The sequence below is a fragment of the Struthio camelus genome, chromosome 27 (genome assembly GCF_040807025.1).
Source record: "Struthio camelus isolate bStrCam1 chromosome 27, bStrCam1.hap1, whole genome shotgun sequence".
Lineage (NCBI taxonomy): Eukaryota > Metazoa > Chordata > Aves > Struthioniformes > Struthionidae > Struthio > Struthio camelus.
Genome location: NC_090968.1, coordinates 7888584 through 7908579, shown reverse-complemented (window position 1 = coordinate 7908579; position 19996 = coordinate 7888584). Strand labels below are relative to the sequence as shown.

At 41.9% G+C, this 19996-nt stretch overlaps 1 protein-coding gene across 1 annotated transcript; it reads left to right on the top strand.

Moving 5' to 3' along the window:
* The first annotated feature begins 2523 nt into the window (after window positions 1-2523).
* Window positions 2524-18539, top strand: PLAT (plasminogen activator, tissue type). The gene is made up of 14 exons (XM_009682082.2): window positions 2524-2647; window positions 8718-8818; window positions 10061-10100; window positions 10529-10660; window positions 11072-11185; window positions 11542-11716; window positions 12293-12384; window positions 12645-12819; window positions 13177-13262; window positions 13656-13851; window positions 14361-14497; window positions 14590-14730; window positions 16213-16361; window positions 17237-18539. Exons 2-14 carry the CDS (start codon window positions 8738-8740, stop codon window positions 17393-17395), a joined length of 1677 nt encoding a protein of 558 aa, XP_009680377.1. The 5' UTR covers window positions 2524-2647; window positions 8718-8737; the 3' UTR covers window positions 17396-18539.
* The last annotated feature ends 1457 nt before the right edge of the window (window positions 18540-19996 follow it).

The window sequence follows — 19996 nt, the reverse complement described above, 5'->3', positions numbered from 1 at the left end:
GATATGGCTAAGAGCAGCACCCTTCTTCAGGAGGGTGCAGTCTCTGACACACAGTTGCTTCAGCAGTGAGCATGCACCTTCCTCTCTAGAGAGAGCGGAGGGCGACAGGCAGCTCTTTGGAGCAGGACCGTGTTATGCTTGGTTTGATATGCTGACGTACACGTTTATAATGGGATATTCGAAGAAGCACAATTAGATTTACATCCAGTCTGGGCACCTCTGAATGTACTCTCTACCACTTAATAATAAAAATAAAGCTGGAACAGTTTATAGGTCTTCTACGTAAGACAAGTAACAAGTTGGATTTAGGACTGTCTGCATTTGGACACTTAAAACTGATTTTTAAAGGTATTTAGCTGTCTACCATAGGTGACAATTACTTGTTTTTAAAATATCAATCTAATCCTAATTATTAGTATGGACAACCATGCAAAGGGAAGCAACCTCAACATTGGTCTGTCACAGAGAGATGAAACTGTTGATGCAGTCTTTACTGTGATGAGGATAGCACATATACATGTGAAGTAATACTGTCTGTGAAGAAAAACAAAAAACAACTCCCCCCCAAAAGGCACCCCCCCCCCCCCCCAAAACATGAATTCCAGTGCTCTCAGCATCTCCAGAGATCACCTGAGCCCTTCACCAAGAGCTATGCACACTACCGGAAAAAGGCATAGCAGATTAAACTTTTCTCTAGAGATTAAAGTTCTCAACTTAGCATCTTTTAATGTTGTTAAATAGACCCGACCCCAACCTTCCAATTTCCAGGTTTGATATGTATTTAGTAAAGATGTTATGGTAGTTATAGTTAGGCAACGTACAGCCTGAACCAAAGTTGTCCCGAGTCCCCTCCAGACCTCCTACATGCCCTGGAGTTTGCAGCTGGTATGGAACTGAATGTAGAGGATCCACAAAGCATTTGAACAGTTGCATTCTTGATGAAGAGCGCCCAGACAACATCCTGACAGACTAGGCTCCACACTTCATCACTAACACGGTAGCCTGCAGAAACCCTGTCCTGAGAGAGGAGCAGCTTAGAGGTAAGCCAGGAGATGGTGGCTGTTATGTTGAAGCAGGAGACGCTTACTGCTGGCTTTCCTAAAGTATGTTAAGCACTACAAATGACACTTATACCACGCTCTCTAGTCAGCTGCAGAAAAATCTTTTTACAGGAAGTGTCCTTAAACACGAGCTGTGAAAAGCCAGGAAATAAAATAACTTTTTGAATCCTGTCCCCAACCACCACTTTGTTGGCATCTTTAATCTAGAAGTCCAGTAGCAAATAATTGGAATCTTTATAAATAACACAAATTAGCACCTGTTCTCTCTGCAGCGTCCAATCACCTTTTTCCTCAACAACCAGGAGTTCCCTGTGGTAACAGTCAATAACCAGGTGTCCCTAAATCAGTTTCATGGCAGTTACGTTACTGCTTGCATTGTGACTCTCAGAGAAACAAGTTATAAATTCTGACATAGATTTCCACACAGAGAAGAGAGAATCATTCAGGGTCACCAGTGTTTCCTTTTGCCATTGTGCTTAATAACCCTTGCCGAGTTTCCCAACAGGGGACTCTTGTGCAGCTATTTCCTGAAAGTGAAAGTCCCTCACGAGCTATTTCTTATGTCAGTGCTTACACTAAATTGTATCAGGAACCTCATTGCTAGCGAATCAGTTCCTAAAAGTTAGCACACATCTGTTACTGTAACCACTACATCACTGATACTTGTCATATCCCAGCCCTAAGTTCAGATCTAAAACTGATCATTTGTATTTGTCTGCCACACTTTGATATTGCGTACTGTATGCTGGTAAGTAGACTATCACTTTCTAAGCAATAAACCTTTAACCCTTTGGTCCTTACCATGATATTCCTCATTTCTAGTTAAGGATTCTTAGCAGTTTTGCTCACTGTCTGCATGGAACTTGAGGGCTCCACTGACAATTTCATCTCCAAGTGGCACTGCTCATGGCATGCTCTGCTCCACTTAGAGATCAGGCCAAAAATTCTCAACAGATATCATTCGGACACAGCACATCATGCTCCTGCTTGAAATGGGAGCTCCTCAGGTTTAAGACAAAGCCTACAAGTTGCAGACCTCTGATCACGTTAGAAATAATATATTCGTGCATTCACTGGGGCGCTGCTTGGGCATTTCTCCCCTCATGTTCCTAAAAGCATGAAGAAACAGTTCTTTATAAGGGATACATACTACTCTCCCTCTTCCTGAACCTTAAGATGTTAAACAGGTAGAAAAATTGTTCTAAGGACTGAATCTGCACTCTGACTGGAATAAAGAATGAACAAAACCAGTTGGCTGTAAAATTCAATATGCCCTACTACTTCAGCAAGCAACCTTTCTTCCTATCCTGTACCTCCCCCCCCCCCCAAAAAAAAAAAATACAATGGATGCAAGCCACCCTGTCCTAGGTCATCCCCACAGCCTGCCCAATATCTTCCCTCTGGAAGAAGAAAAAAATAAAAAAAAGTTTGCCCTACCGCCCTCTTCAGTCTCCACCCCCTTGAGTAGAGTTTTAAGTAGGATAGGAGCTGTTCAGAGAGATCAGAGCTGAGACGCAGAAAACACATAACCAGACTGGTCTGTAAAGGAAATCATCAGCAGAATACAGAAGAAGAAAAGTCAAAAGGTATGTGCTACTCTGCACCTGTTTCAAAACGCGTATTTCCCATTTTCAACATCAATGGCATTGTTATTAAATACTACTAAACATTATTATTTAATAATTAAATATCATGGTGCTTTAGTGGCATTACACTGAGCTATTGCCTTTCAGCGTCTGAGGAGATTTAAAGCTGCTAGTTTTCAGTTGTTTCAAGAAAGCCTCAGCAAGCTATTCCATGGAAAGGGCTGACAGCCTCAGGCTCTGACCAGTTAGCAGGGAGGAGTCTCCTGCACAGAGAAAATTTAGCAAAAGAACTTCATATCAAAGAAGGCTTGTAAACAAACGTCCTGATGGTAAGGAGAGACCCGGAGAGCCAGCTGTGAAAGGATTATTTATTGTCTTCCTGGGAGGAGATCAGACTATGCATTTCTCCCTAGGCTCCCAACCAGGATAATGGAGGGACAGAGAGGAGGAGGGCGAGTCTTCTTCAGTTCTCTCTGAAAACCCTCCTTTCAAATGCAGCCAAAACCACAGGAAATATTGAGAGTGATTCCCAAAAGGAAGCCGGACTTTGAAATAGTCATTTCCTCCAATGCCTTCAAAGACTTCAGACTCTTACTATTTCTTTTATTTCTTTTCTCCAAAAGGAAAGGTTTGTCCGCTGTCATCCTTTAAAGGGAAATAGTAAAGAGTCCAAATATCTTCTGCTCAGTTCAGAAAACGGATATAGCAACACTTTCTCCAGAAGGCAGGAAAAGACAGAAAGGATCTGCAATCCTTTATTTGAACTAATTCAAGATAGTGGTCCATCAGGAAGAAAACCATTAGTGCTGTAGATTCAGAATCAAAGCAGTATTCTCTAATGGACAGATCTGGGTCACTGCAGGGGAGGGATTTAGGGGGAGCTGTTTTTAATCTCTGTTCTACTAATGACTTTTGTGTGACCTTGGTAAGATGCTGTTCGTTTGGGGTTTTTTTTAAGTTCTTTTTCTACATCTGTAAGATAACACTCATATCCTTGCTGCTGAGAAAGGCTGTTACTAAAAATAAAATCATTAAGAGTTAAAACTTGAGATTTAAAGTATCCTTGCTGATGATGCTTCAGCAGAGGTAATGCATCTGCAGCATTCCTTATCAGGTTGATTCCATGCCTGTACCGAGTTATATGCTACTAACTCAATCCTTGTACCATGTGTGGCATCTCATGAGTTGCTGGTCTGCTTGATTAGCATGGAATAAACCATCTCCAGTAAAATGCTATAGCGTATTGGTTGCAGTATGTTTGTTCAGCTTACTCCCCTACGTGTTGGCTAACATAAAGGTCAATAGGAAAAAGATTTGTATAGCACTGGCTCTTCTAAGAGTAGAAAGCTCTCACTACAAGGCCTAGGCATTCACTGTAGCAATTCACTCCATCCTTTAAAATCTTGATCCATTTTTAAAACATATTTTAGCCAAACCTCCAAATTCATCCTCCTCAGCTCCATTTCCCCCTTCTGTCTGTTTCTCTTGTTAAGGAAACTATTTCCTTATTACACACATGCTTGCTCAAAGTCTAATTATGAACAAAACAAGCAGCTTCTAATTCATGTTGAATTCCAAAAGAATTAAGTGTAACAGCCACTATACATTCAGGGTATCATATGCCTTTATGCCCTAATATACCTGAAAGTATAGAATCAAAGACTTTTTGCTGGATTATTTCTCCATCAAAGAGGAAGCAAAGGGTCAGAGCAGCAGGCACAGACTGTTTAGCAGAGCTCTATAAGAAAGAGTATTGCTAGTAGGTTTCTGCTTGCAGTCTTGTAAACACAGTATTTTTCAAACAGCCATATGGTGTCAGTTTGATAGGGCTTATCGTTCAAAACATTTCAGTTGTCTGGCATAGGTTCTACCTTTCCCAAAGATGAGACTAGAAAGATACAGCTGTCAACAGATGTTACCAACTTTCCATGTATACTGGGACGCCAGCCACAAATGGATGGACAGGCATGGGAGGAGAGAGGAGGGTGGAAAGGTTGTAGCATTATAATACCAGCTAGCCTGAACTGGGGCAGCAAAATTAAGCGGAGGAAAGGATGCAGTATTTGACGCATGGTAACTGCAGCAACACAAGCTGTAGCATTCTGCAGTATAAGCACACAACAGCATAAGATTAGAACGTGCTTGTGCAGCAGACTATACGGGATAAACTTGATTATAACATTCAGTTCTTATTCCAAGTCACTCAGGTGCTTTTCAAATAGGGATTTCTCCTTTCAGTCTCTAAGACTTTTCTTTTTTCTTTTCTTTTTTTTTTTTTTTTTTTTTGGTGAAAGCAGGGGTTCCCCCCCCCCCCTAAAACTAGCTATAGTTCCCACTGGTTTCAGTCATCTTGGACTCCCTCCAAGATATTAGATAGGCTGGCTTTGCCACTCTGTCCTGCAAAAATAAATAAATAGATAAATTCAGACTTCACCAATGTTGACTTATTTTGGGTATCTTAATGTGTACCTCAGAAACAAGGTCTCAACAGTTCTTTATGGTGCTTCCCAGAGAGAAATTCTAACAAAACAGTTCCTCTCAAATTTGAGTGTCATTTAATGAATCTTTCCTTAAAGAGGTCTTAGCTAGCAGAATCTCATTCTTAAAGCTGTCAGTGAGAGATTCCAGCCTCCCTCACAGATGGCAGCAAAAATAACCAGTGGTACTAACGAAGAGCAATTGAAAACCTTGCAGCTGTGGGATTCAGAACATGTCCGCGCATAGCTCTGGTAATGGGCAACAGCTGCAGGAATTGAGGATAACAGCAGCAACCAAGTGACTTCTGAGAAACAGTTTAGATCTTGCACTGCATCTTCAGGAACTTCACTGATTTAGTTCAGATTCAGCTAGAACAGTCCTGTGAAGTAATGCCTACTTGAAAAACACTATCCTTATACCATTTAAAAGGGGCTTGCTATACAATGCAAGATGATTCCTAAGAGGTGAGAAGGGGCTCAAAAATATATGGGGACTCATACTAAATCTGCAAACTTATACGCATCCCTCAGAGAGGGTCTGAATTATACAGATTTCACCATCAAGATGTGGCCCAAAGATAAAACTTGCAATAATTAAGCATCTCAGAAGCTGTTTCCATGAATCTTTAGTCTGACTTGCAATTTAGCCTCCCCTTTGCGTGAGCTAAACATGAGATGACGGCCTAAATGATCCTGGTCTACTCCCACTTCTGCTTCAGAGACTGGAACATTTGTATCTTTTGCTTTTTCTTTGAGCAAGCCCTTAAAAAAAGACAACTTAATTCTCTCTCCCTTTTTAGCCTTTGATCCCAACTTATGACTAATTCATCCGTTGCATTCCAATTTACCAAGCTATTATCCAGCTGCCTTCTCTGGCTTCATGTAAACAGACCCGAACTCCTAATTTTTGAAAGTAGTAGTTCTCAAATAATTGTTTGGGTTAGCTTTCTACTTGCTTAAGGAGCATATCACGTAGATGGTAAAAAGCCAAGAACGTGGGAGAGAGCACCTGAATATTATGTCAAAGATTTGTAACTGCCGAGCAATTCTAGAGACTGGGAGTAGAAACAGAATTGAGACCTTCTTGCCTGCTGCTCTGCCTCATCCCCAGCTCCTGCTGTGTATAGGAGCCATAATACCTTTAAATGAAGCACCAGAAGATGCACCTTCTGGTGCTGGACTTGCTGAAAACAGTGATGTTCCCATCTACATCACACTCTAGTCATTCACCATCTCAGCTATCTAGACTGGCTGCAGCAGCAGTCCTGGCTGCTACAGAGTATCAAGCTAATGATCTGTTCACCCTGGTGAACATTGTCTTGTTCAACTGTAAAAACAGGTACTGTTACTGCATGCAGGAGTAACTAACACTGTTTGAGGAAAATATGGGCCTAAATCAGGAAACCCCTGATAACATTTTTTGTCTTATTATAAGAATTCAGATTAGATAATAATGCTAACTCCCGTCCTTAAAATCTTTTACTCAAATGTGAAAATTGAAAATACCTTCCCAGCTTTTCATAGATTCTCTGGTCCTTGCTATTTAACACCATGTTTCTATAAAGCTCCTAAGGCACTAAGTTTCTATACATTTGGTACTGTATAATAATTTGCATCCCTCTTACCGATTTATATTTTGCCATAAACAACATCCACACAGACACACACACACACTCACAGAGTCCCATTAATGTCCCAATACAACTTTAAGTTCTCAAATTCAGCAGTGTTTCTATATAGAAACTAGAACTAGAATCTAGCTAGAATCCAGGCTTTACTGGAGTTCTCTTACGTACATCCATTTTCCTGATCTTTTACAGTTACTCTAAGGTCATCAAGATAAATGAAAGGACAAAATAGATTTTTTTCAGGGAATTTTCTACAGGGATTAACAGAGGAGCCAGAAGCCCATAACAAAGCACACTTCCCTCGTAGGCAACAGACCACCTCAGAGAGCCCTTCACGGCCTTTGTCTCTTATATTCATGCATTTTTCAGGTATTAGGAAGAGAAATGTTTTCTGGTCCAACTAGGGGAAAAGATTTGTTGCTTAATTTCAGCCATAAACTATTTTATCTGCACAGGACTGAAGCTGCATTATGAAAACACGCCCCTCCACCTCCTGGTGCTCAGAATTTTTCTCTACCTAGCAACTGCCCTAAACCAGTATGCACTTCTACAAATCTTATCTGCTCCAGTGAAAGAAACCACTTGTTTTCCTCCTTTGTCAGGAGACAAACCGGGGGAAGGGAAACTGGAGTACAAGATGGTACATGTCTCCCTGCAGTCAGTGGTTACAGAGATCTAAACTCATGCTTCTGCCAAGAAACTGCCCACTCAAAGCCAGCTAGAAATATATTTTGCTACAGAGAGAAGAAATACAGACTGATCACAGTACCTAAGTGCCCTTCCTATAGCTATTTGTGGTAAGTCAGGTCAGAGCAGGAACTTTGCCAGGTAGGAAATCAAGGTCTGATGAGGAAAGAGAGAAAGAGATTTTCAAAGCACATGAGATGAACAGAGGCAGAGATCCAGATTCATCCTTAATGCCAGCCACTTCACAGCAGATGGTGATCTCCCACAGGAGAGACCATTGTGGGCTCTCTCCCAGGACTACTGCTGTGGGACAGAATATGTAAATCTGTCTGGAGGAAGCAGAAATTCTTTACGCGGAATGGCAAAGGGCTTTGTCTGAAGTGTAAAGCTGCTGAAGGGATTAAAAGGAATAAGAGGTAGTTGTGACTGCAGAGAAGTGACACAAGGAAAGAAACGCTGTAACGAATAAATGAGAGTGCCAGACCAAAAGCTAGCTTCCCAGCCAACTATCACACTCTTGGTTTTCAGCAAAACCATACTACAACAGCGGAAATTAAAAGCTCAGCCAGGGAAAACAGGGAGAAGATACAGGAACATTGAAAAACAAATACATAGCAGTGCTGTCCCTGCATGGTCCCCATCATAGTCTCCTTCTTGCTAACTCACCCATCAAGTGCCAGTGAGACCGTCTGCAGGAGGCACAAGTCCTCATTCTTACCCAAAGACGGTACCTGTGCATAAAACGCAAATCCTTTCAAACCACTGTCATCACAGACTGACCCTTAGCAGATTGTTGCCCTGGGAGAGATCTCTGAGTGGGCCTCAGTGAGCTGAATCTCAATTTACACTTTCCAGTCAGCGTTACACTCCTTCATCAGACAAGTCTAGTTCTCTAATATTGGACACAGTATTGTTGACTTCCAGCAACCCTGGGAAAATGGATTTGGAATTTCCTTCTGCCAGTGCTGCTCCCCTGGAAACGCTGTATGAGTTTTCCCCTAGACCCAGAAGGGCATGCTTCAGGTTGTAGAGTTTCTACATATATCAGGTAGAAGCACATATAGGTCCAACCTGGCAGTTTCTCCCCTGCTCAGGGACACCAGGACTGCTAGATGCAGTGACTAATAACTGCAGAGTGGAAAGTGGATTTAACCAACTCTTGTAAAAAGAATAGTTTCACCTTTCAAAACCCTTATTTAAATTCACAACCTGGAACTCCACTCTTACTGCAAAACACCTTCTTTGTTCAATGTCACCTTTTTCCTTTTGTCTCTACAGATAATTGAGATCTGGAGGTGATGTGGAAAACACACAGAATGGAAGGCAAACTCACATGTCTCCTCCTACTGCTAGGAGCGCTCACCACCGTTCAATGCCAGGTAACAGGCCAATGTAGCAATGCTACTCTTGCCACCCTTAAGTACTCAACCTAGATTTTAGCAGCACTCCCTTACCGGTGACTCTAGTTCTTTGCATCAGACAGAAGGAGCATCTGGTTAGATCACTAGAAATCAGAGGAATAAAAGCCACACAAGGCAGTCTATGCCTAACCCGGGATTATTTCTAGTAATGTATTATCCTATCTGGTTTTCACTTCACCATGCAACAAGACTTCCCCAAATTTTCCTGGTGCATCTGTTCAGCCAGATACCTCTCACTGTTACAAAGAGTTCCACTGCAATCAGCCTTTAACTTCCTTTTCTATTGTCATCATCTTCAATGATTTATTCTCACTTACAGCTGTTCATTTATGGTTACCATTTTTCCCTCACTTTAAGTCTCATATTGCACAGCTTCAGTAAACCCTGCACAATTCTAAAATGTTTAGTCTTTTTCTCAAAAACTTGCTACTCCAGTCTTCCTCTTTCTTTTTATGCTGTTCTTTCTCTTGTAGCTTGATCAAATTAATTTTCTTTATAATTGGGTTTCTTAAAATTTGATCTAAATTTTATCTAATATTTTATCTAACTGGCTACAGGAGGATAGGCATAGCTCTACCTTTTGCTTCTTCCTCCCACCCCAATTTCAATATTTAAGCATATGGTGGATAACAAGGGAAAGTCTTGTATAAAAGGAAGGGTCACGTATCATTGTGTACAGATGATTCAGTCCATGCTCAGCACCTACTATCACTAACTAGTAAGACTTGCTCAGAAAAATCAGGTGCAAAGGTACAAAGACTCATAGGGGTGCTGCTTGTCAGCTGAGCGAAGATAACTGCTTGCTCACTTCTACCTCCTTGAAAGTGGGAAATTAAACCTGTTTCCTTAAACCTCCTGCAAATAATGGAAAGCTGACAAGCTTTAGTTGACCGTTGCAATGGCCCAGGAGCACGTAACCACTTCATGCATCACATGTGTACCTACATCACCAAGCTCACGTCACTTAGCTGACAAGTAGTAACCAGGTAATCCGTGGTAATTCAATGATTTACAATTCTTTGTACCTAGGCTGAAGCACTAAAGGCACTTTTCACTGTACTGCCTTGATAGTGAGGGCAGACGGTTGCTCAGATGTCCCCTGACTGGCAGGACCTCAAGAAAAGGACTGGCTTTTTGGAGGCACTTGTTCTCTCAGTTTTCTTAAGAGAGCGGTTACTCACAGAATGTCTTTACTTGCAGGGCTTCCGCATGCGTTTCAAACGGGGAGCCAGATCTAGAGGTAAGCCAGGTAAACTACAGTCACTCTGCCTGGAGCTGTATGAACACAGGAGGGGGAAAGCAGATGATGCTGAGAGAATGAAGCTTGAAAGCTGTCTGCTGTGGTTACCTAGGGAAGTCTGAGTATGGCAAACAGGAGACAAAACACCGGAATATTAATACCTTCTACAATTCACAGAATGACGTTTTCCTCTCCCTCTACTCTTATTCAAAGACCAAAGAGGCTGCTGAATAACAGAACTGTACATCAAGCAGCATAGCAGTGAGGCAGATGGGACAGTTCTGGTCTGGGAAGGAAAAAAGGTGGCCCATTAGACAGATGGTCCCCTATCACAGATGCTTCTCTCCTGGAAAGAGAGATGAGTTCCTGTGCTTAGCCATTTGTGCTCCCCGAATCTCTAAAATAAGGTTTCCTGTCTCCAATTACAGCCATTTGCACAGACCATGCCTCTGGAGAGATTTACCAGCACAGGGGGACCTGGCTGAGACTCTCGGGGAGAAGAATAGAATACTGTAGGTGTGACAGTGGTCAGAGTCACTGCCACACTGTGCCTGTCAGAAGTGAGTATGAAGAAAGAAAAGTAAAAAGGAGATGGGGGGGGGGGGAATGACTGACTGTCCATCTAATCATCCTAAAGAACTACTCCACTGTCAGGGAAGGAGTTATTACATAGAAAATCTGGGCTTTAAATGGAAGGACCAGTATATACTGACTAGGACAGGACTAAGTGGGAGTGGCAAGGGGCAGAGAAGGCTCATAATAACGTAGGCAGAGAGATCAGAGTAAAGGAGGAATGTAAGCACTACATTAAAAAAAAAAAAAAGATTGTAAGCACAGGACAGCAACAGGTAGGCAGAGCAAAATAGAACAGGTTGAAGGAAGCTGTCAGGAGAAGAGAGATGGACATACGTTGCCAGCTGCTTGCTGCTGTGAAATCTAACAATGTTTCCTGGCTTCTGTTTATTCCACAGGCTGCACTAGAAATAAATGCTACAATGGGGGCCAATGTTCACAGGCATATTACTCCCCACAGCTCTTCATTTGCCAGTGCCACCAAGGCTTCTCTGGGAAGCAGTGTGAAACAGGTGACTATACTAGGTCAATTACTGTGGACAATGCTGCTGGTTTCAGCTATACAGAGTAGAGGGACGAGATCCCCAGAAGCTGCTGCTGCATACTGGGCTCTCTTGTTAAGCTGCCTCCTTTTATTCTGAAGCTAATTCTACAAAGAACGTGCTTAAAGGACAGCTGGTCTCAGTATCTCTTGCTAAAACTTTAAATTTTGGAGCTGAAGACCTTTTTGTATACTTACAATCTGTCTGACAAGGCATTTTCACTGACTGGACAAGACATCTAGGAGCTGAGTCTAAACAGAACAGAGAGAAGGAACCGGAGTTCGGGATGCTGGCCTTACAGTGACATTTTGTTCCCTTTGGTTCAGATACTGAAGTTAAGTGCTACCAAGATGCTGGAATAACATACAGGGGTACATGGAGCATGACAGAGAGCGGGGTTGAATGCTTAAATTGGAATATCAATGGATTGCTGGACCGGAAGTACAGCGGTCGAAGAGAGGACGCTGCTGAGCTGGGATTGGGCAATCACAACTACTGCAGGTGAGGGACTGATGGCACACAAGTCAGGGCTGCAGGAAGCAGCCCGTTCTTGAGAGCACAGGGCAAAGGAAAGGCTGACCGCAACACAGGCTAATACCAAAGCAGAGAACACTGTGCACAGGTGCAAATATCAGCAACTGCAACTTCTGTAGACATATCCCAACTTCTGACTGGGTGTTTCACAGACTGCAAAACACGTGCATCTCTCTCGCCCCATAGTCTTCCCCCAGTCTCCACTCACACCCTTCTCACACCTTCTCTGCGCCTAAAACTCCCTTTGAAAGCCAGGTGCCTGCCAGCTATGCCTACTTCTCCAGATGGTCCTCAAAACACTCTCTAAAATATAGTGCTTCCTGCACGTGAAATAAACCGCACAAACAAGCTCTCCGCTCCTGCTAGTGGCTGTCTCATCCTCATCTCCATGTACTCCACACTTAAAACAGGAATGGAAATTATTTCTGATGGTTCAACTCTACCTCCCCACTGCAGAGCAGGATGAAATTATTGAACTAGATGGCACACATGGGACTAACAACAATAGCTTTATGATAACACGTACTGTCATGACTCTTTCAGAAACCCAGATGAGGACTCCAAACCTTGGTGCTACATCTACAAAGGGGGAAAGTACACCTGGGAACACTGCAGTGTGCCTTCCTGCTCAAAAGGTACTTGCAGGGGGACAGGGAAAGGACTTTAGAGTTTCCATGATTCACTGCATATTTAAGGGTTCTCTGTGGACTTGTTCTGTTTCTGTCAACTGAAAAGTTGAGGTTTTCATGTTAAACAGTGTTTAAGCTTTTAATATTTATGGCAGAGAAAGAATGAGATAAGGATAGCTGATCTATAGATGCCTTGACAAAAATCACAATAGGAAAACAGCTGACAGTCGTGTTTTATCAGTTAACTTGCAACTTTCTTATTGAAGTTGGGAACATCAACTGCAAATCTGGAAGAGGCACAGATTACCGAGGCAGCCACAGTGTTACCAGTTCTGGAGCTACCTGTTTGAGGTGGAATTCTCGAATCCTTGCCAACAAGTTATATACTGCTTGGAGAAGAGATGCTTACCAGCTGGGCCTTGGTAGTCACAATTTCTGCCGGTATGTAGGCAGTTATCGTATGAATTAAAAAAAAAAAAAAATTTCATTGTAGTACTCTTGAGGCAGGGCTCTGGCCTTTTATATGAATTATTAAAGCATAGGAAATGCAGTACTGCTGGGAACGAAGCTCGCTGCCAATAGGACAAGTGGAATGAAGATGAGAATCTATGTTTCTCTCCCTCTAACATCAGACTCTATAGAGGCAAATTCCACATGCTGCTAGCGCCCTTTGTATCTCCAGGAAGATCAAAAATAGTACATTCAGTCTCAGTCTGTGCTTTATTTAGGTATCTCCTTCTCCCTAAACTCCCTGCAGATCTGATAATACAAATAGGTTCTCTCTTTCCTATGCTGCAGGAATCCTGACGATGACAGCAAGCCCTGGTGCCATGTACTGAAAGGAAACCAGCTCACATGGGAGTACTGCAATGTGCCTACTTGCTGTAAGAATCCTAGCACTCCTGATTCTCCTCTTTCTTTGAGGCATTACTGCTCTGCATGTCATATGTGTTAAACTCAAGCCTCTTACAGCAAAATAAGGGCTGAAATAAGCTTCTCAGGGTTAGAAAGGGATTCTGTGGTTTGGCTCTTGCAGAAGTGCCTTTTCCTCAGCCAGCAAAACGACTGCAGAACTGGGAATGGAGAGAAAAGGCAGGGCTTCCTTGCTGTGGTTTTCTGAACATAATACTAGTCTCCTAGGAAATAGGAATGAGTCAGATCCTAAACAGTTCATGCCAGGCCTCCTCAACATGCATTGAGGATTGACAGGCTCTTCACCCAAAGGCAATGCAAGAGGGGCTGAACACAAAGCCTGTTTCTGGGTTTGTCATCCACAGCCACCTGTGGCTTAAGGCAGCGCAGAGTACGCCAATACCGGATTAAAGGTGGTTCCTATGCCGACATTGCAGCTCACCCGTGGCAAGCTGCCATCTTTGTGAGGTATCGTCGAGCACCTGGAGAGCACTTCCTCTGTGGAGGAATTCTGATCAACTCCTGCTGGGTTTTGTCAGCTGCTCACTGTTTTGAAGAAGGGTGAGTTGAAAATTCACTACTGCCTACCAAAGAGATACAGGAAAATCAAGAGACAAACCTGGAGAATGGAAACATCCAGTGCAGCCTTATTGGAAGGATAAGGCTTGGAAAAAATCTATTTAGCCTAGTAAGTCACCCTAGAGTAAAAAGATTATCAAGTTAAATGTGATGAGCATTACAGATAGGCATTTATTGGGCAAACTAGCTGTATGGCATTAAGATACCTCAGCAGAATATCAAACTGCATAAAGCACAAATCTGTCAACACAGAATGCAGAGCTGTCTGAAACTTGAGAACGGGAAAGGGCTGATAGAGGAGCTCTGTCATGGCTGCTGTAAGCAATTAGTCCCCAAAATAAGGCAACTGAGACACGCAAGGTCAAACTATCTGGGTAATGAAGCAGCAATAGTGCTAAAATAAGAGAAAGGGAAGCTCTAACCGCACACCTTCAAGGGAAGGGTCCGCTCCATTCAATGCTGGAAGAAAGTAAAACTCTTTTGTTCTTCAGCTTTAGTACAAGTCAACTGAAGATTGTGCTGGGCAGGACTTCTCGAGCAACTCCTGAGGAGAACGAACAAAAGTTTCAAGTGAAGAACTACACTGTGCATCCAAGATTTGACTCAGAAAACTATGACAATGATATTGGTAAGAACTTCTCTGACCTCACGACTAGAAAGATTATGGTTGGCTCAAGCTTGTTAAATCATGCGGGATTTTTTGTTTTTTCCCCTCTTTAGCTCTGCTGCAGTTGAAGTCTGACTTAGAAGAATGTACTATTGAAACAGACACTGTCCGTGCTGCCTGCCTCCCAACACCAAAACTGCAGCTGCCTGACTGGACTGAATGCGAGATCTCTGGTTATGGCAAAAATGAAGAATGTAAGTAGAAGATACGCTATGTCCACAGTTTGCCCCCATCCCCAAGAATTCATGCCTCTAGCATTGCCGAATGCGTGACCCCTTCCTTAACTATTGTATGGACCTTAATCAGCACTGCAAAAAGGTATGTGTAAGCGGAACATGCACACAAGCAATTTTTTGCTGTAAGTTATTTCACTCATCTGAGTTCTGTCAGCTGAATAGGCTAGCGGAGACACTCTCCAATAGTGGAAAGTTTGCAAATGGCATAATGGATAAGGAAGACAAAAGATTTGGAATCACGACTGGCACATTTTTGCTGTACTGTGTATGTTTAGATTTTGTCATTCTGACAGAAATCCATTTCTGTCAAGATTTAATATACTTTACAATTGCAGATAGTTGCATTATTCTAAAAGATACATAGGCTGTGCAGCTATTGGCAAAGAAAAGCTAAAAAAAAAAAAAAAACCAATCCCAATTATATATTAAAAGGCCAGCTAACTGGTTTTTAAATGAGCTAATTTAAAAAATAATAATAATAAAAAGCCAAGCAACAAATAGGAACAAAACCTGTTTGAAAGTACACACAGGCTGACCTACATAAAGAAGAAAGCACTATCACATTCTACTCACGTCTTTTTATTCTCTTTAAATTGTAAGCTCTTTGAGGCAGAGACGTTGACTGTGAAGCACCCATGGTAAAATGCAGACCTAATCAAGATTTGAACACCTTTCAGGTTTTTGGAACAGATGTGAAGACTTAACATTAAATTTAGCATAAATTGTTTTTAAAGTGTTGAAAGAAGCTTGTCCTCAGCATTGCTTACAGTGAACACGTGATAAACTATTTGAGAGGGGAAGGATGCTGCAATTATAATTCAAAAGTAGACAGAAAAACAACAATCCTGCCAACTTTCAGCTTTGTGCAGCTGCAGCTGCGCAGAAAAATAAAGCCAAGTTCCACCCACCCCCCAAAAAACCATTCCATTCCAACATAGCACTAGATTGCATTCCTGTCCAGTGACACAGTATTGTGTACAACAAAACCTTGGTATACACAGAATATCTGGTTTTGTTAGAGTAAGTCTAATACTAAAAAGCCAGGATCTCTTTTCATATAGTTTGTGATTTTCAGAGGCATTTCCCGTGACTTGATCTAGATTGCTTGAACTGTGCAAAGAAGCATTCTCCATCCGAGAAACTCACTAGTCTTCAATTCGCCGCCTGCAAAAGCCTCTAAAACATTTAAGCTTGTGCAGTTTGGACAGTGTTGCTAATTTAAAGAAGCAATGCTCTCTTTCAACTAGATTTCAAGTTGTTCTCAGCTAACGAAGGAGAACCCCCGAGGACTGAAAAGACCCTTTGGCAAGGAAATATGAGTTGCATCTCCCACCCCAACCCCCACCCAGCTACTTGCGTGTCCTCTCCTCTAAACCATCAACAGGAAAACAGAAACTGAACTGCAAAATTCAAATATGCGTATATTACTTTCCCTTCCAGTTTCTCCCTTTTATTCAGACCACCTGAAGGAAGGCCACGTCAGACTGTTTCCAGCCAGTCGGTGCACAACACAGCATCTAGACAACCGGACAGTTACAGACAATATGTTATGCGCAGGAGACACAAGACACCTTGATGATGCCTGCAAGGTAAACCCAATTCCCTTCCTCTTCTCTTTCTAATTCTAGCTTTCACAGTCCACGCTAATCAAGTAAAAAGCCTCAGAAAATAATTTAATGAAGCCCTGCATCAGGCTACACGCAAGTTCTAGCAGACTTTTGTTCAACAGAACAGCACCAATTGCTTCTCCTTGATTTCTTTTTTTTTTTTTTCCTCTCTCTCTCTCTCCACCCCTCGTAGCTGGGAAAATAGGCCACACTTAACCAAAACAAAGCAGGACAATACAGACTGAAAATCTCAAATATAGGAAATAACACAAAACTGAGTAGGAAACTCCACCTCACCAGGGTTTCCTAATATTTTCTCTTAGTGAGCATATGAAGCATTCAGCAGGAGATTCTATAAAAGGAAGGGGGTGTCGCCGTATAGAAAAGCAAAGAACTGAATAAGCTGTAACATGAGAAGCAGGAGGGCACACATTCTATTGCAATACCTAAAACAAAGGTCCACATCTTTTCAGTTTCAACAGCTCCTTAATAATCATACTTTTCTATTACTCACAGCAGTATAAAGTATTCTGGACCTTTAGAGTTTAAATAAGAATATTTCTCTTGTTGTTACTAACAACAGTAGCCTAATCTACATTTCATAAGTGGACACCATATAGAGTTAGCAGCTCATTGTTTTGGTTCTCTCCCCTGATATTGGAGGGGAGCACTGATGGATTCTGTCTGGAATGCAAAAGTGCTGTTATCAACAATACTGGAAACACAGTGTCTCTTGATGCATGAGCATACCACATGAGGTATTTATCTAGACACCGTAGATGGTATCTAGAGCACCATTAGAGCCAGTGAGAAAAGGAAACAGAGGAGATTCTTACTAACCTGCTGCTTCTCTGTAGGGTGACTCTGGAGGGCCTCTGGTCTGTATGAAGGATGATCGCATGTATCTAATCGGGATCATCAGCTGGGGAATAGGCTGTGGCCGCAAAGACATACCTGGCGTTTATACAAATGTGAATCGCTACCTTGACTGGATTCAGGACAACATGAAACCCTGAGGAAGAAAAACAAACTCTCCAAAATCTCATGGCCATGCGCTCAGATGCACTAAGGCTGCTCACAGGGCCTCCCACTTGTGCAGATGCTTATGACTTTCAGTAAGAGGCAGGCACACCGCAATGCGTGTGAAGGGCACATTCTCGAATTACTTTCCTTTCCTCATTACCAGTTATCAGAATCTACGTTTCCCATCCTGCCCTATCTGCCCTACCCCACAAGCTTTTTTCCTGTCATCAAATCACATGGTACAATTACAAATAAATTTTGGCCTGAGAGAATAAACCAAGACAGAATGCCATGCATCCCATGAGCAGCTATGTTGTTTTGGGAATGTGGGTAAACTAAAGGCAGAGTGGACACGTTTAATTTCTTGAAACTTTTTTCTCCCTCTCTAAGAGCAGAAGAGACAAAACTTGAACACTGTGAAGTGTTCAGAAACACACAGGCATAGGTCTTCCAGAACATGGCCCTAGGGCACGAAGAGAATTGGTTATTGTTTAAATTCATTCCCACAAAACCCTTCCCCATCCCATCTCCTTGGGCAAAAAGGCTATTTTTTCCTAGCATTTAAGGCAGGGGACAGAGAAAACTATCTCCCTTTGGACAAGGGGCTAGAAACCGTCTCATGTGCAGCAACAACAACATGAATGCATTAAGACATATGCGATAGGAAGACATGTATTTTCTTACCCAAAATACAGCTGTCTGCAGTGAGGAGAACCCTTCACAGGAGCTCCGAGTTTGAGCCTTTACTTTGGCTCATTCTGGCTATTGTCTGGGCTCATTCTAGCATAGGCTGTTTCCATTTGGGTCTCACAAAGCAAAAAGAACACATTTGTGTGATATCCCTCTCACAAACGTACTGCAACACCACTTTTTATATGTATTTATCTACACAGTTCTGAAAGATGATCTTATGCTATGCAGATATTTTAAGCTTTCTATGCTTGTTTGTTGTTAGGTTTTATTTTTATTCTTGTTTAATAGTAAAATTTCTACCACTGCAAGAACAACTGACAGGTCTAAACTTTTTGTCCACTAAAACATCAAAATCTACATTCACCCTCTAACTTTAGACCTGTACTTTTCCTAACATAACAATGGATTTGTTAATAAAAGTGCTATTTCTTATTTGGCTGCAAATTTGGAAGACATTGCAATCTGGATTAAGCTTGCTCTTATGCCAGTCTACTTTGGTTATTTAGGGTGGTTTCAGCTTGACACCAACAGGAATAGCAAAGCTGTATGCCTGGGCTGCCAATTTCCATGTCAATATACCACTTGCTTGTTCGGTTTGGAACTGATTCATCAGCAGAGCTTAAGAGAAGCTTAAGCTCTCTCAGCAAATTCAGGATGGCAGGCCTGTTAGGATATTCTGTTCTTCTAGTTGGCTTTTCCTCCTGACAAGAACTAAATATTTAAATAAATATGGAATAGGTAAAACTCATAATAGTGGCTCTATCTGCAAAAAGTCAGCACAATTTTGACTATTACACTTCCATGTATTATCATGTGATATGATAAAGCAAAGGCTCTCTTTAGTGCAGCAGAGCAGAACAAAGGGCCAGTGTAATGACAGCAGTCTCAGGCCTGCTAGATTTACATGCACAACTAAAGATCAAGTCACATTATACACAGCTGGATTTATCCTTTAACGGCAAAAAAGACAGGCATAACCAAGACACCATTAACCAGAATCTCAATAATTAACATTGAACAAACACTGCTTACTTGCAATGCAATTGCCATGCAACGCTAAGTGGTGTTTAGACACCCACTAGGAGTTAGGCCTCTTAAGAAAATATCTTCTCTTGTCTAATTATTTTATAAAGTGAGAGAAAGCAGGTGTGACTACTATTTTACAAAGGGAAAAGCTGACGCTAAGGCTACAAAGGGAGTTTAGCGTCAGTATCAATCCATCATCTTAGCTGGAAAGCTGGTCTGTCGTACTTGGGAAACTCAACACATAAGTGTTTGCTCTCACAGTTTTAAGCCGCTCTCTGATGATCTATTAGCACAGCCTTTAATCAAACAGAGAAGCTTAAACAATAAATAAATATGAGAAAGGGATTAGGTAAGGCTCCTCATCACTTCCTCAAATGGGTACCGTAAATATCAACTTTGAATCTTCTAGGAAGCAGTCCATGTCTTTCTATCTACCAACTTGCAAATGGGCCTCAAAGAGGTCATCCATGATGTCCTCAAACAAACCTTAGTATAGATCAACTAAACTTCAGCAATGAGTCCCATTGCCCAGCCAGCAGAAGGGGGGGGGGGGGGGGGGAAAAGACATTTATAAACAATTTGTAGCTTTTTTTATTGCTTTTTATTGACTATTAATCTTAAGAAAATGACAGGTTAATTTCCATTCCTCTCCCCTAAACCCATTTCTAAGCGTTGCTGTACCTCACTATCCTGGCATTCACAAGCCTGTCAAATAATTGCACCCTGTAAAACCCCCAAGACTGTTTAGACGTGTTATTACAGAGAACATGGGGCTCAAAGTAAGTGTTTTGCATCATAGCCATTACCAGCTCCTTGCTCTATAAACTACTGATTTGAAAATACCCTGACATGAAAATCCAGGGTGACATCAAATA